The 13,847-nt window shown below is 49.1% G+C and overlaps 1 protein-coding gene across 1 annotated transcript in view; it reads left to right on the plus strand.

The window, feature by feature from the left end:
* Window positions 1-13,377, plus strand: part of LOC147209355 (dachshund homolog 2-like) — a 32,129-nt gene extending 18,752 nt beyond the window's left edge. Inside the window, exons 3-12 of the mRNA XM_086105183.1 lie at window positions 3,963-4,073; window positions 4,991-5,176; window positions 6,174-6,337; window positions 7,153-7,258; window positions 7,728-7,802; window positions 9,211-9,314; window positions 9,389-9,536; window positions 9,658-9,816; window positions 9,975-10,037; window positions 12,509-13,377. Of these exons, the coding sequence (XP_085961309.1) occupies window positions 3,963-4,073; window positions 4,991-5,176; window positions 6,174-6,337; window positions 7,153-7,258; window positions 7,728-7,802; window positions 9,211-9,314; window positions 9,389-9,536; window positions 9,658-9,816; window positions 9,975-10,037; window positions 12,509-12,546 (1,154 nt within the window). The 3' untranslated portion in view covers window positions 12,547-13,377. The remainder of the gene's footprint in view (window positions 1-3,962; window positions 4,074-4,990; window positions 5,177-6,173; window positions 6,338-7,152; window positions 7,259-7,727; window positions 7,803-9,210; window positions 9,315-9,388; window positions 9,537-9,657; window positions 9,817-9,974; window positions 10,038-12,508) is intronic.
* Window positions 13,378-13,847: the final 470 nt, after the last annotated feature.

Genomic DNA, 13,847 nt, shown 5'->3' on the forward strand with positions numbered 1-13,847 from the left:
TGTGTTTAGTGACATATGGACACGGCTCACTGTGGCATACTAATGACACACACACACACACACACACACACCAGGTATGTGTGTGTACAGAAGTCAGAGTGTTTGGCGAACATTTGCGGAGCCCAGAGAAAACATTTGCTCACTTATGATCGCTCATTAGTGCACACGCACTCGCACGCGCACAGTTGGCAGCGCTCACGTCGCAGTCGGCCTCAACCTCGCGCACGAACATCGTCGAGGCGGCCCTCGCGTCCATGGAGACGCCCGGTTGCCGGGGGAGACGAGCTGTTGTTTACGACTCGGCGGTGAGCGCGGGGGGCATTGCAGGGGGCGTCGGCCAATCGCAGATGGACATTTATCACGCGGCTGGAAAACGGTGAACGCAAAGAGGCAGTTTGGGGCGGGAGGGCGAAACACGGTCAGACAGGCGAGGAGGCGATGAAGGCTGGGGAGGTTTTAAATTCATTTTTATGGTAAATTTGCCCTGCCACTGGTTTGTTCCTGTCATGCTTGGGAAGAAACGGGAAGTCTGCCTTCTTTACCAGGTCGCCTCCAAGAACCGCACGGGCAGCCCCGAGGCCTGTTCTAAAATTGCTGACAGTGATGGGGCGTGGGAATGGGATCATTTAAAATTGTCGACACGTGATACAAATGGGATCGCTGTTGATACTGCCCGTTGTTCTCTCGCCCCTTTTCGTGGAAGAGCATCTGGCCGAGCTTGTCTCTGAATTTCGGCTTCGGAAACCAATGTAACGATGAACACTGATCCCTTGAGACGGCGGCATTGCCTCGCTTTCGATTTGAGATCAGGACAGCTTTTGAGTTGAAGATAAAGACTGAATCTCGGCTTGTGAAGTCGATTATGCGAGCACGTTGGAAGTTTTGGCACCTCACACTTGAACAGCCCATTATTATCCATCCATCCATCCATCGATTTTCTGTAACTTAACCTCAGTCGGGTCGTGGGTAACATGGAGCCGGCTGACTTTGGGCAATATACCCAGGACTGGTCGCCAGCCCATCACAGGGCACACACTAGACGTGACACGATCAGGATTTTTGGGACTGATTAGCCCAAAAACCCCCCAAAAAAAAACAATTCACTAGATGGGGAAATATATCTTTTTTAAATACTTGCCGATTAGATGATTGTAAATTCTAATATAGACAAACAAGCATCAACAACTGTGGACAATTTCGAGGAAGCATTGTCACTTTAGTTGGCCGCGTGCTCGCCGACACTGACACAACGACGCTCAGGTTCGGCATGTGCGTGCTAACCTCTCAGGGTGCTCTTTGTGCCGCTCATTTGACTTGTTAATTCACACGCCCACTAAACAGCTCAATGCTCTGCCTTGTCTCTTCAACACGCGCGCACACATAGCGCACACATCACTTCCTAGAATGCTGAAAGCCACCCTGCTTGCTCGCAACAACTTATTGCACTGATAAGCAGGCGCACGCACACACACACACACACACACACATGCACACACGCTCGGGAGTGTTGGCGTTGATTACAGATGAAGTGGTTTCAATCTTCTTGTGAAAAGAATAAGCACTCATCTGAAGACCCTCATGTGCACCTGCAGAGAGTTGGGATGGGCAATCAGGAGAGGGAGAGGGAGGAGGAGAGAGAGAGAGAGAGAGAGAAAAGCTAAAGTGCTTTTAATGCTTTTTCACCTTTGCTCATTCTTTTTCACATGTCAAATCAATTTTCCCCATTTAAATGAGTTCAAATGCTATTATGTTGAAGTCTCCCCCCCAAAACAAACAAACAAACAAACAAACAAAAAACGCCACATTATTTGTGTATTGTTGAGTGAGTGACGTGGGACTTTCCTTGCCCACATCATTTGAGTGAAAGTTTCAGTCATTTGGTGACGCAAAGGAAATGCAAACGATAACAAAATGGCGTCTCGGCCCGCTGGAGAGAGTAAAAGATGGCCGACTTAAGTGCGGGGGCGCGCCCATGACATTTTTCGAACTCTGCGCTCATGAGAGAATAAAGAAAAAAAATAAGAGAATAGTGCCTTTCTAAATCCAGAACACAAAGAGCAATTCCTCTCTTTTGCTGTTTGTTTTATTCAAAGTGTCACTCTGTCTCTCAGAGTGCACTCGCTCGATCGGAAGCGGCGCGCACCATCAAATATTGAGGAGCCAAATGGGCTGAGTTTCACGCTCATGGGGTCTGACGGGGGGGAGGGTTCGACTACTTTGTCATGACCCCCCCCCCCACCTCAAACCACCATTTCAATGCCTCAAATTCTGTCCCAATGCTCAAAAAACTACATCTACGTTGGTTGTCCTCGCTAAACACAATAGGAAAGCTAGGCGCTAAGGTTCTACGAGCTGCAGCTAGCTTGCTAGCGTGGCGAAACACTAAGTCGACAATACTTGCCTCAATGGCGCCAATGAGTGCCATGATCACAAAGGGCTGGACGAGAAGAAGCCATGCTAACTGCTAAGCTAACCTGAAACGTGGTAGTTGCGAAAGACAGCGGTCCAAAACTGAAAAGAAATGCTCATACATAAAGTACTTTAGCCTAAGAAGCCAAGTGTCTTATATAATAGCATTTTAAATCATGAGCATTTTTGTTTTTTGATTACTTTTAATGATTTTAGCTTTGCTCATGGAACGTACGAGCCGTTTATCAATACCGCCATTACATTTTGTGTTTATCATTTGACTCTTTCTTTTATTCTGAAACATTGATGAACAATTAATCACCCATCTATGAATGTTTATTCATCAATTTAGAAAAGATCCGTCGCTCATCCTGATTGAGAGAATTAGTTGGAGGATGAACGTAGGACACGGGGATGAAAGCAAACGGTATCCAAGGATTAGGAAAGCGAAAGCTAAGCGTATTGTGAGCACACTCGCAGGCAGGTTGTGATGATGCAAGTGTCTTTGAGGCAGTCTGTCAATCAATCATGCGCTAATTCCCAAGGTTCCTCGGTCGCCATTAGCGACGGGGGGGTGGGGGGGTCGATGCTCGGTAACCGTGGACACAGCGGAAAGCCATCGATCTTGGTTTGATAGTCGTGATGGGGAACAGTCTCGCAGCTCTCCCTTTCTATCGATCGTCTTCCGCTCGCGTCCGAGTCAAGCAGCCGACTGTTAGCGTCGGGCCGGGAATTGGTCCCCGCGATGCTTGGGGGACGTTAACTTTTGAAGCAGGACCACCGCCGGCGCTCCGTCGTCTCTCCTTGGCCGACTGTCCGAACCCGCCAGTCCCCGTCGTGTGTTCTTCATAGCCTGCGGATAACTGTACTGTACATTACGGTACTGTGTGTGTGTGTGTGTCTGTGTGTGTGTGTCTGTGTGTGTGTGTGTGTAATGAGCATTCCTTCAAGGCCGTCAACCGTGGCTGGGGCAAAATCAACACACACACACACGCACGCACACACACACACATGGACACAAAAAACATGCATGCATTCCTTCATAAACACACACACACACACACACACACATGGACACAAAAAACATGCATGCATTCCTTCATAAACACACACACACACACACACACACACACACACACATAGACATGGACACAAGAAACATGCATGCGTTCCTTCATACACACGCACACACTCACACACACGGGGTCATCTCTCTCACTCTGGTGGTTGTTGTGTATAGAAGTCAGTTCCAGGTCAGTGCACTGAGCCAGGGATCTTAGTCCGTACAAAAGAGTGCGTGCACGTGCACGGCGTGTGCGCGGCTGTGCATGCATGCGTGCGTGCTTTTGTCTCGCCGCCTATCGGCGAGCGTGTCCTCGGGGCGTCTCAAACACTCCAACAAAACCACTTCAAGGGAACGCGCGCAACAATGGCAGCCGGCGCCGGCACCCCGGTGACGCCACCTGGAGGCGACAGGAGGGCGCGCATATTGACTGCCTGTGTGTGTGCGTGTGTGTGTGCGTGTGTGTGTGTGTGTGCGTGTGGGCGTGCAGGCCTGACAGCAGCCGCCATGGCCGAGCTCCAGAAGCTGCACAAGATGAAGATGATGATGAGTCTGCAGAACGGAAACGACTCTGACAATGATGACCTGCACTCCAATGCGGGTAACACACGCACACGCACACGCACACACACACACACACACACACACTAGAGAATACTGGCAGGTGTGTATTCTTTATCTTCTGCAACGAATGACCGTGGACTGGAAAGCGTTGTCTGTGTTAAACACACCAGAGGGAGCAGCACAATGTCTACTGAACTAAGAGCAAAAACAGTTTTATCTCAATGTAGGCTATTGACTTATGTCAATAGTAAAGTTTATATTGTAGTTGTTTTTTTTTATGCTCTATAACGTGTTGTATTGAAACAAACAACATGTCAGGCGTGCATGCGTGCGTTTACGCTTGACGTGCATTCAACAAAGGGTCCATTATATCTCGTTGTGAATTATTGAAAGAACGCAAAACAAAAAGCAGTAAGCGAAAAGAAAGGCCAGCCATTCCCTTTGCCGACCTGCCAAATGGCCGGATGGACCATTTTGTCCTTTTTTTTTTTTTGTGTGTACATTTAAAAATCCTGCTCAGAGTAGTGCTTTTTGTCGGGAAAGACATTTGCATGCGGACGCCACCACAAGGTGTACATATCAGGAGAGAGAAAGAAAGAGAACATCTGCCCATCTGTTTATACTTCTTGTCTTCCTGGTGTAAGCGCAGAGGGGATGAGGCCCAGCTGTCTCTCTCAAACACACACACACACACACACACACACACACACACACACACACACACACGTCAGCGGACATGCACGGCGCAGGGAATTCACTGCGCAATAATAGAGAGAGACGGCTGCTAATTCAAACTAATGGAGGGAGATGAAGATGGATGATGGAGGGAAGAAGAGGCAAGCGGAGGGAGTGAGGTGGCGGCCGAGCGAGGCGTCATTACACAGGCAGAGAGAGAATTGGCGACAAGTTGAGCAGGAAGTTGTTGTGTTTCATGCCTTTTTCGTTTGTGCCCAGGAGGAAGTGAGTGCTCCTGGGACAAGGAGCGACTGAGCAGCCCCCCAGCCGGAGCCCAAAGTGGCGGACCTGGAGGAGGGGGAGGGGTAGGGGGCGGGGCCATCCCGCCAGGAGGAGGCGCAGGAGGGCGGGGCCCGACTGTGGGAGCTGTCAATCAACAGCAGCAGCAGCAGCTGCTCGCCCAAAGTGAGCGAGCGCACACTCCTCTGTGTCGGGTTACCTTTGCGACCGTCGATTCCTCAGTCGCGCACGCACGTACAAATTCACAAACATGTTTACGTTCATCGGGACATGCACACGCGTACGTCGGTTATACCCCTAGAAAAGTCACGCAGGCACAGGGACAACATCAAGACTCTGCGCAGGAAGGACCGGACCGGATTTGAACCCGCGACCTCTGCACTTGTGAGGCGGACGTGCTCACCAGTCGGCCACTCTTATATTCACTCACATGTAAACGACATTCACGATGATACACACGCACACAAACATCGAACAAACCATGACACACACGCGCACACACACACACACACCTGATACACGAAACTGCAACACTATGTGCACACACACATGGGCGAGCTTTTTCTATATGATTGTGTCTGTTTGTGTTTCAAAAGGCTGGCAATATTAGTTCATGCGCGCCATTTAATCTGTTGCCATCTCCTGTATTAACACTCTGCCTGGATTAATCGGCAGACACTCAACTAAATGACTCAATTCATCAACCTCTCTCTCCCTCTCACACACACACACACACACACACACACACCATAGCTTGCGATTCCAAGTCATGTGTCTGACACACACGCACGCGGCAAACACTCACATTGATGATCGTATGTGTCGAGCCGTCAGGACAACAGCAATCAGTGTTATTGTTTCACGTTGACCACGCGCGCACTCCCAGCTGATGTCTTTGCGCGCACGCTAGACGATAGAGTGAGGGGTGGGGGGGGCGGGGGGGTTGGCGTCATGGGGTCAGAGGTTTTGAGGGGCTTTGAACGCAAACCAAACATTTCACCTTTCATCTTTCACCCCACTCCGCCCATTTGACAAGTTCAACGGCGGGTCACAGCCTCCCCAACGCATTTCATATCTTCGAGCTGTTCGAAAAGATCGCTCGGCGACCACATTGCGCCGTTCGCTCGGCTGACTCTTCTACGCGGCCGTCTCTTTGTTTGAGGACTGGAGCTGCCCTTCATGATGATGCCGCACCCGTTGCTGCCCATGGGCTTGCCGCCCGCCTCCGTCGCCATGGCGATGTCGCAGATGAACCACCTCAGCACCATCGCCAACATGGCCGCCGCCGCTCAGCAGATACACGTACACCGGGCGCCCGTCATCAAGGTAGAAACCGCTTGTGTGCTTTTCTATGTCTGGAAAAGGCCTTATCATAGTTAGAAGCCAATTTTATATATATATATATACTGTATATATTTAAATGCTTTGTTTCTGTTTGGATTTTGTTTTAGTCTTAGTTTTTTTTTTTTAATACATTGTCGCGCTCCTGTAGAAAAACACAATGTAACTCAATGTAATGAAAAAAAAAAGACAAAAATGTGTGTTTCACAGGAGAGCAACGATATGAAGTATTAGTCAAGTGCAGGATGAAAAAAAACAGGTCACTGATTATTGTGTACTATAGTAAATTAAACTACAATCCTCATACATCTGTTTGACCTTCCTTCTCCTGTTGCTACGGCTGTACAGCAAAAATTGAAATAAACATATTTAAAATCAACCTCGAAAGCTAATGCATTCAATTAATAGACAAAGATAAAATCAGACATTTTCTCTCTAATTCAATTTAATTTTATGAACATAAGACTTAGTTTCAGTTTGTTTTGCGTGAGTGCCTTTAATTTTATTCCGTGAACTAAAATGCTTTTTCAATTTGAGCTTTGGTTATTTTACAATACATGCTGATTTATATCACGCTTTCACAACAGCGGCAGCTGTTAACAAAGCGCTTAACAAAACAGTTAACATAAAGTCAAATAATAAACACAACACATAACATAAAACACGGACAGTCGTGCAGTCCTAACCACTTTTCCGTCACACGCTTTGTTTGTTTGAAGCAGTTTTGTTCGTGTTTGTCCACCGTGATAACCTTGGTGCGCACGTGTGTCGCCGTTGCTTTATTTGTGCGTCTTGGGCAGGAGCGGCTGTGCGACAGCCCCTCGCTGTCGCCCTCTGTCGATGAGACCAACACTCCTCTGCAGTCGCAGCCCAGTAGCTCCGCCTCCAGCTCGCCGGAAAGACTCGGTATGTCGTATTTATTGATTGTGGAAAAGCGTTCCACGCGGAAACAAAAAGAAGACTCGTGAACAGATCTGCAAATAAGTGCGTGCACGCTTCCGAGCTGCTTCTTTGCCACCTCGAGTTGAAGATAATTATTAAGCTGAGGCAGGAGACAAAAGAGAGTGTCATGCATATTTCAACACCAACATGTTCAACCACACCATATAATTGCATCCAAAGAAAGACCGCAAGCTTAATGCTACCTTATAATGGGAAATGCCATCAACGGGCTAACTGAAATTAGCGTCAATGGCACAGTAATTAGGAGCCATCAAACTTGGTAGAAGAAGTCTGTTGAAGTGATACAGCTCGACCAAGAGGCTGCCTTTGTATGAGGGGGAGGAGCTAAATTGAGCCCGAGTTTTAATGGAGAGTGTTACTTGTTTTTACACACACATGCACACACAGACTGATCATGGTTTTGCGTCTCCAGGCCTGCTGTCGGCTGATGCAGATGTTCCATTGGGCAACGTCGCAACACCCATCAAGAAAATCTCAAAGGACAAAGGTTTGACCACACACACATGCGCGCAAATGCACACACACACACAAACACTCAAGACTTTCCATGTCGAGATATTCTGCATTTTATGCACCTTCATCCAAACCCCTCACCCATTTCCTTCTGACAACTGACAAATCAGCCTCACTCACTTCATCTGCTGCATTCGCACACATTTGCGCGTGCGCACACACACACACACACACACACACACACACACACACACACACACACACGTGCATGCTTACATCTGAAGTGTCAGGATGTTCCGCCACTCCTATTGATCACCTGTCTCCGAGCCATCAATCAGACCGATGAGGATACTTGTGTGGGTGTTTGTGTGTGTGTGTGTGTGTGTGCGCAGCTCAGTGAACGAGACAGGGCTAAAAGGGGTCAAGAGGTGTCGCGCTAAAAGCACGGCCGCTATTTTCCATCCTTGGCAATGCGACACCTTCCTCGATTACCGCCTCTTCCAAACAGCGAGAAGATGATAAGCGCACGTGGTGGAGGAGGAAAAGTACGAAGAAGCGGCAGATCGGAGATTAGCACACACGTGTGTGTGTGTGCGTGTGTGTGTGTGTGTGTGCGCGCGCGCGAGCGTGAGCGCTCGAGAGTGCATCTTCATCAGCGTTAATTTCACAGCAGAGTTAACTCAGTTGTCAGTGTGTTAGGCATTAAGGGCTGAGCAGACACTGTGACGCACTAGCAATGAGCCCAATCTCTCTCACACACACACACACACACACTCAAATCAAGGGTGTCTTTAATCCCTGCCAATTAGCACCTCACGTGATTGTCTGAATACTAATGAGGCGCGCGTGTGTCAAACGTAATTGATCCGTGATGCTGCATCATTGACTTCTCCACTTTAGTAAACACACGCCTCTTCAACTTCTCCGTGTGTGTGCCTGCGTGTGAGTGTGTTTGAGAGAAAAAGTGAACTGGAGTGGCCCGAAGATACGTTTTTGGTTTTTTTTCCCCCCATTGACTTGGGAGCGCAGAGTTGAGATGCTATAATTGACAGATAGGGAACAATTCACCCCCCAGCCCCGCAAAAAGTTTTTGTTGTCCCTAAGCTCAACTCAAAACAAAGACAACGGCACCTCGTCTATTTAAAACAAGCAAATGGCTTCGCTTTTCAGCGCTTACCTCTGTTGCTGCGCTTTATCCCTGTAAGCGACGTCGATCGACAATATGACAGGACTCCCACTCATCTCTTCTTTAGCCTGTGGGTAGCACGACTCTTATTCGTGCCGCACTGATAATCCGAAAGAGAAGTCGAGACTTGTCCGTGACCCTTATATGTCTGACAAAAATGCGTTCCCTTCTTTTTATTTCTATTCATCTCATTACTTTCTCTTTATAAAGTACCATCCTTGAAGTATTCTCAATGCCGTGTTTGTTTTTCTCATAGAAGACGAACCCTCGCTAGGACAAGGCCTGCCTCCCGGCTTCCCTGCTCCGTTCCTGTTCGCCGACAGCCTGTCGTCCGTCGAGACGCTCCTCACCAACATCCAGGTGAGAGCAGCTCGCCGCTCTTCGTTTCCGTCCCACGTGCACCCTTGAACAAGGCGCGCCCGCGTGTGTTTCAGGGCCTCCTGAAGGTGGCGGTGGAGAACGCCCGCGTGCAGGACAAGCAGATCCAGGCGGAGAAGAGGGAGCTGAAGATGGAGCTCTACCGCGAACGGGAGATGAGAGAGAGTCTGGAGCGCCAGCTGACCTCGGAACTGCAGAGCAGAGGTCTCCAGCGCGCACGTCAATTTCCCGCTCGCAATGTTTTGAATGCAAGACTGGCCCCTGTGCGAGCAGTCCCGAGGCATTCTGGGAAATTTGAGTTGAGTTTCCCCCCCTCTGCCCGCAGCGTCCATCCAGAAACGTCTGAAGAAAGAGAAGAAGGCCAAGCGGAAGCTGCAGGAGGCGCTCGATTTCGAGTCCAAGCGGCGGGAGCGGGGGGACGCCCTGAAACATTCGTCCTCATCCTCGCCCGAGCCGCTGCACGCCGCTGACGACAACATCGGCGGTACTTTGCGACTCCTTTGTCTGGTGAAAAAAAAAAAAAAAAAAAACCGAGACCTGGAGCACATTTTGACGTCGCACGAAAACGGATGAATGAAGTCTGATGAGATTCAAAGCAATGATTGAAGTCTTTTATTCACGCACTTCTTCTGTCTTGCGCAGACGCCGCATCCGACCAGCAGGATGAGCTGAACGGGAACCAGGAAGACAACGGCGCTGTGCAAGGTACACACACACACACACACGCGCGTGCTTGTGCAGTGTAGCAAGCACATCATGTGCGTGAGTGTGCTCAGGCACTGGTAAGCGTTGACGGGAAGCAGATTTTGGTATCCTGTAGGTCAGCGGTCCCCAACCTTTTCTGCCCCACGCACCGCTTTCATGTCAGACAATATTTCCAGGCACTGGCCTTGAAGGTGTGATGGATAAATACAACAAAATAATCTGATATGACCTGCATGAAAGCTGTGGTATTTTCGAAACATAATAATAAACACGAATCATGACTAGAGGAACGTCCGATCTGGCCGCAGCACTCTCTGGTCGCCATGGTAACGTTTAAACGTGCCTCTCAAAATAAGTTACGCCGCAAATACAAAATGCATGAAAAAAAATGGGCCTTTTCCCCTTCCCAAAGAAACTTTCCAAAGAGGTTGTACTCATTTTGCTCGCTCCCGGATTTCATTTTAGCGGTATCTTATTATCACATGACCAAGAAGCGCGCCTTGACAAGAGCGACGTACGGATTTGACAGAGAATCCTGGTCATTTTTCAAAATAAAACATCTTTCAGATTCTGAAATAAATAAAAATTAGGTTGGTTGTAATGTAAGTTTTTTTTTTTTTTTTTTTTTCTGTGCGTCCCGGTGCCAAATGATCCACGGACCGGTACCGGTCCTCGGCCCGGGGGTTGGGGACGGACCCCTGCTGTAGGTGGTTTGATGTCATAACAGGATTTAGCCGTTTAGGCGCGTGCGTGCGTGTTAGTAGGTGTGTGTTGTCCTTCTTGTACCAGCTGGGCTCAGTCCCGCCTGACATTGAGAAGCTCGCTTTCGAAACGCTGCATTATGAAATCGCTCGGCTCCACCCACCTGCGTGCGTGCGTGAGCGAGTTTGATCCACACTTGGGTGAGACACAAGTGGAATGAGCCCTCCCTTCTCTTTACACCCGTTTAGATCCGCACTCTCCGGCCGCCGCACGCCGACTTGTGCACACGCGCGCGCGCGCGTTTGCGGACCCACCTGATGTCATTAATGTTGATTGGCCCAGTAGGACCCGTTTGCTGCCGTACGCACGCACGCACGTTCGTGCCCGCTGCCATAAAAGCGTTTTGCACCTACAGTGATTTTAAATGCGCACCCGCACGCACCAACCTCCCTCGCCTCTCACCTTCCGCACTCTTAATTAACGAGTGGAGAGAAAAGTGCTGAATACAAAGAAAGATGTGGCATTAGAATCAGAAGAGATGCGGGGAGGAAGAGGAGCTTTTATTGGAAAGGTTGCAACTAAAAATGCACCGATGAAGAGGAGACTGGAGCGGAGGAAGACGAGGCAAAGGGAGGTGCTGGGGGGGGTGGGGGGTGGGGGGGCTTGAAAAATGTGACCTTGTTGCCAAACCCGCTGACATTTACAGCAACCTGCTGATAGACTTTAACAATGCGGGTCAGCACCATTTTTCACTTGCCGCGTTTGCCTCCTAATGACGATTACGAGGCGTGACGGTAAAGAAATGAGACTGTGGCAACCAACGCTTGTGATTCCATGCCAATTGGTGGGAATCTTGTACTTTATAAAAGCAGAGCGTCATGACATTAAATTATGTCTGGAATGCAAAGAATGCAACCGTCACGCTGCAGCTTGTGTACCCACCGTGACCACCGGGAGGCTGTAAACAGACTCAAAGGAAGAAGAGTCTTCTTCCATTACAGGTAGTGTTCGTGACTCGGTGGGATGCTGTAATATTTGTCGATTTGTGTCAAGGATAAAGAATATATGCCTGTGGGTATTATTATTAGTATTTTTTAATCTATCGACATGCATTGCTCCACCATTCAGTTCTTTATTGTCACGTCTTGGAGAGGCCGGCGGAACGGAATTTGCCGTGTCCAAACACCTTTTACACGGGGCGGAAGACGGACGGGTCAGGATAAAAATAACCTGAGTGTAACAGATAGAGGACGGGAGGTGAGGAATGGGAGGGATGCTGCATTGCAAAAAGAGTGGGAGCTAGCGGGGTGTTGCTTGTTAAAAATAGCGAAGGGCAGCAGATGAGAGGGACGCAGGCGAGTCGGAAACCTGAGAACATTGTCGCAAAAAAAAAACAACAAAAAAACGGATGTCCTTTCAGATGGAGGAAGCGGAGAGCGGCGGTGGAGAGAGCGGGACGGCATTATGGCCGCCGTTAATGCAGAAAATGTAAACAGTTTGCAACGTTGGCAGAAAACAATGACACCGCAGGGGGAAAGGAAGGCACGAGTGTGTGAGCGAGGCTGCAAAGAGGATCTGAGATCACAGCCATAAAGGGAAAGGAGCCGGCAACGGGGCATTTACGCCGATTTTTAGATTCTGTGGTGTGTGTGTGTGTGTGTGTGTGTTGTGAAAAATATTGACAAATATTGAACATGATCCCCATATACTGTACATGCGTATATGTACCGGTACATGTTCCTGATGGTTTTGTTTTGCTTTCAAATCAGAATCTCGGGCTTTCCTGAAGACCACCATCATGTTCTAGAGTGCTGGAGCCCTCCTCCGTCACGTCCTCCCCAAGCGGGATGCAATGCCCCACCCCCACGACACTTCAACCCCACCATCGCATCATTATCAACCCCCCGCCCCCCGCCTCCCGCCCTAACCTGAAAACAACAACAATAATCATTCATTCCTCTTTGTGCAACACGACTTCATCTTGTGTCCCTTTGGTCGCCGTGCGAAGCATGCTGGGACGTCGATGGACGGACGTCAAGGCTGAGCGGACCAAAACGTGACCTCGTTCTATTTACGCACGCTCAAGTGCCGGATTTGGCGCGACTTGAGTCCACCTCATTGGCTGGCCTCGCTCGAATTGGACGGGAATCAGCTCATCGGCGCCGGAAGGAGACTGTTAAAAAAAGGAACTTTCTGGAATATGGGGAGGGGGGGGGGGGGGGCTTCTGTTTCATGACTTTTTTTTTCTTCTTTCCAAAAAGAAAGTGTTGGAAAAATGGTTTTACCTAAAACGCACCCACTCCTCCACCTGCTCGTCTTGGACTCCCTGAAGTGTTTTCTATCACCTTGAAGGACATATTTAAAAACAAAAAAACAGCCCTTTTTTACATTTTTGATTTTTAGAATATTCTAAAAATTCTCAACCTGAGCAGGAAGTAGTCATTTGCCGCGTGAGTTGAGTAGCACTTTTCGTTTTCTTCCTTTTGCCCAGCAGACGAGCAATTCAAGCGCTCCCCGGCTCCACTTTGTATCTTTTGTCACCCGCACTTTTTGCCAGTGCGAACTCTTGTCTGTTCTTTGTGAATTTAAAATGTACAAGAATGGTTCATGTGTGTAGATAGAAGTGACGCTCGCTTTGTTTCTCTTTGGCTTTCCTCTTTGTGACCGCAAATATACACGATGACGACGACGAACGACGGGCCGCCGCGCACTCGCCGCGCTTTTCCTTCCGCCCTCGCCAGCCAACGCGTGGCCTTTCCTCAGCCGCCGGTGTCTCCTCCTTCCTCCGGCTCTCCGTCTCCATCGCTTTTACCAAATAGCTGATGTCACTTTTTCCATTTGCCACCCTAATGGAAGCCGCGAGAGCTGAGCAATGGACGGCGGAAGACGAGCAGCGCCGCGATGAGGAGGGATGGACGAGAGATGATGAGGAGGGATGAAGAGGTGACGGCGTGAAGGATGTGAGTAACCATGCGGGAGAAAATGACGGGGCGGGGGGGGGGGGGGGTTGGGGGGGGAGAAACAACCAACAAATGCTTCAAGCTGTCACTGTAACCAAGGTAACGGCTAGCGCTGAGGCATTTTGAAAAAGCTAATTGAGTTTTTTTT

Source organism: Hippocampus guttulatus, chromosome 2, assembly GCF_054856545.1.
Source record: "Hippocampus guttulatus isolate MCC_2025c chromosome 2, RoL_Hgut_1.0, whole genome shotgun sequence".
NCBI classification, from domain to species: Eukaryota; Metazoa; Chordata; class Actinopteri; order Syngnathiformes; family Syngnathidae; genus Hippocampus; species Hippocampus guttulatus.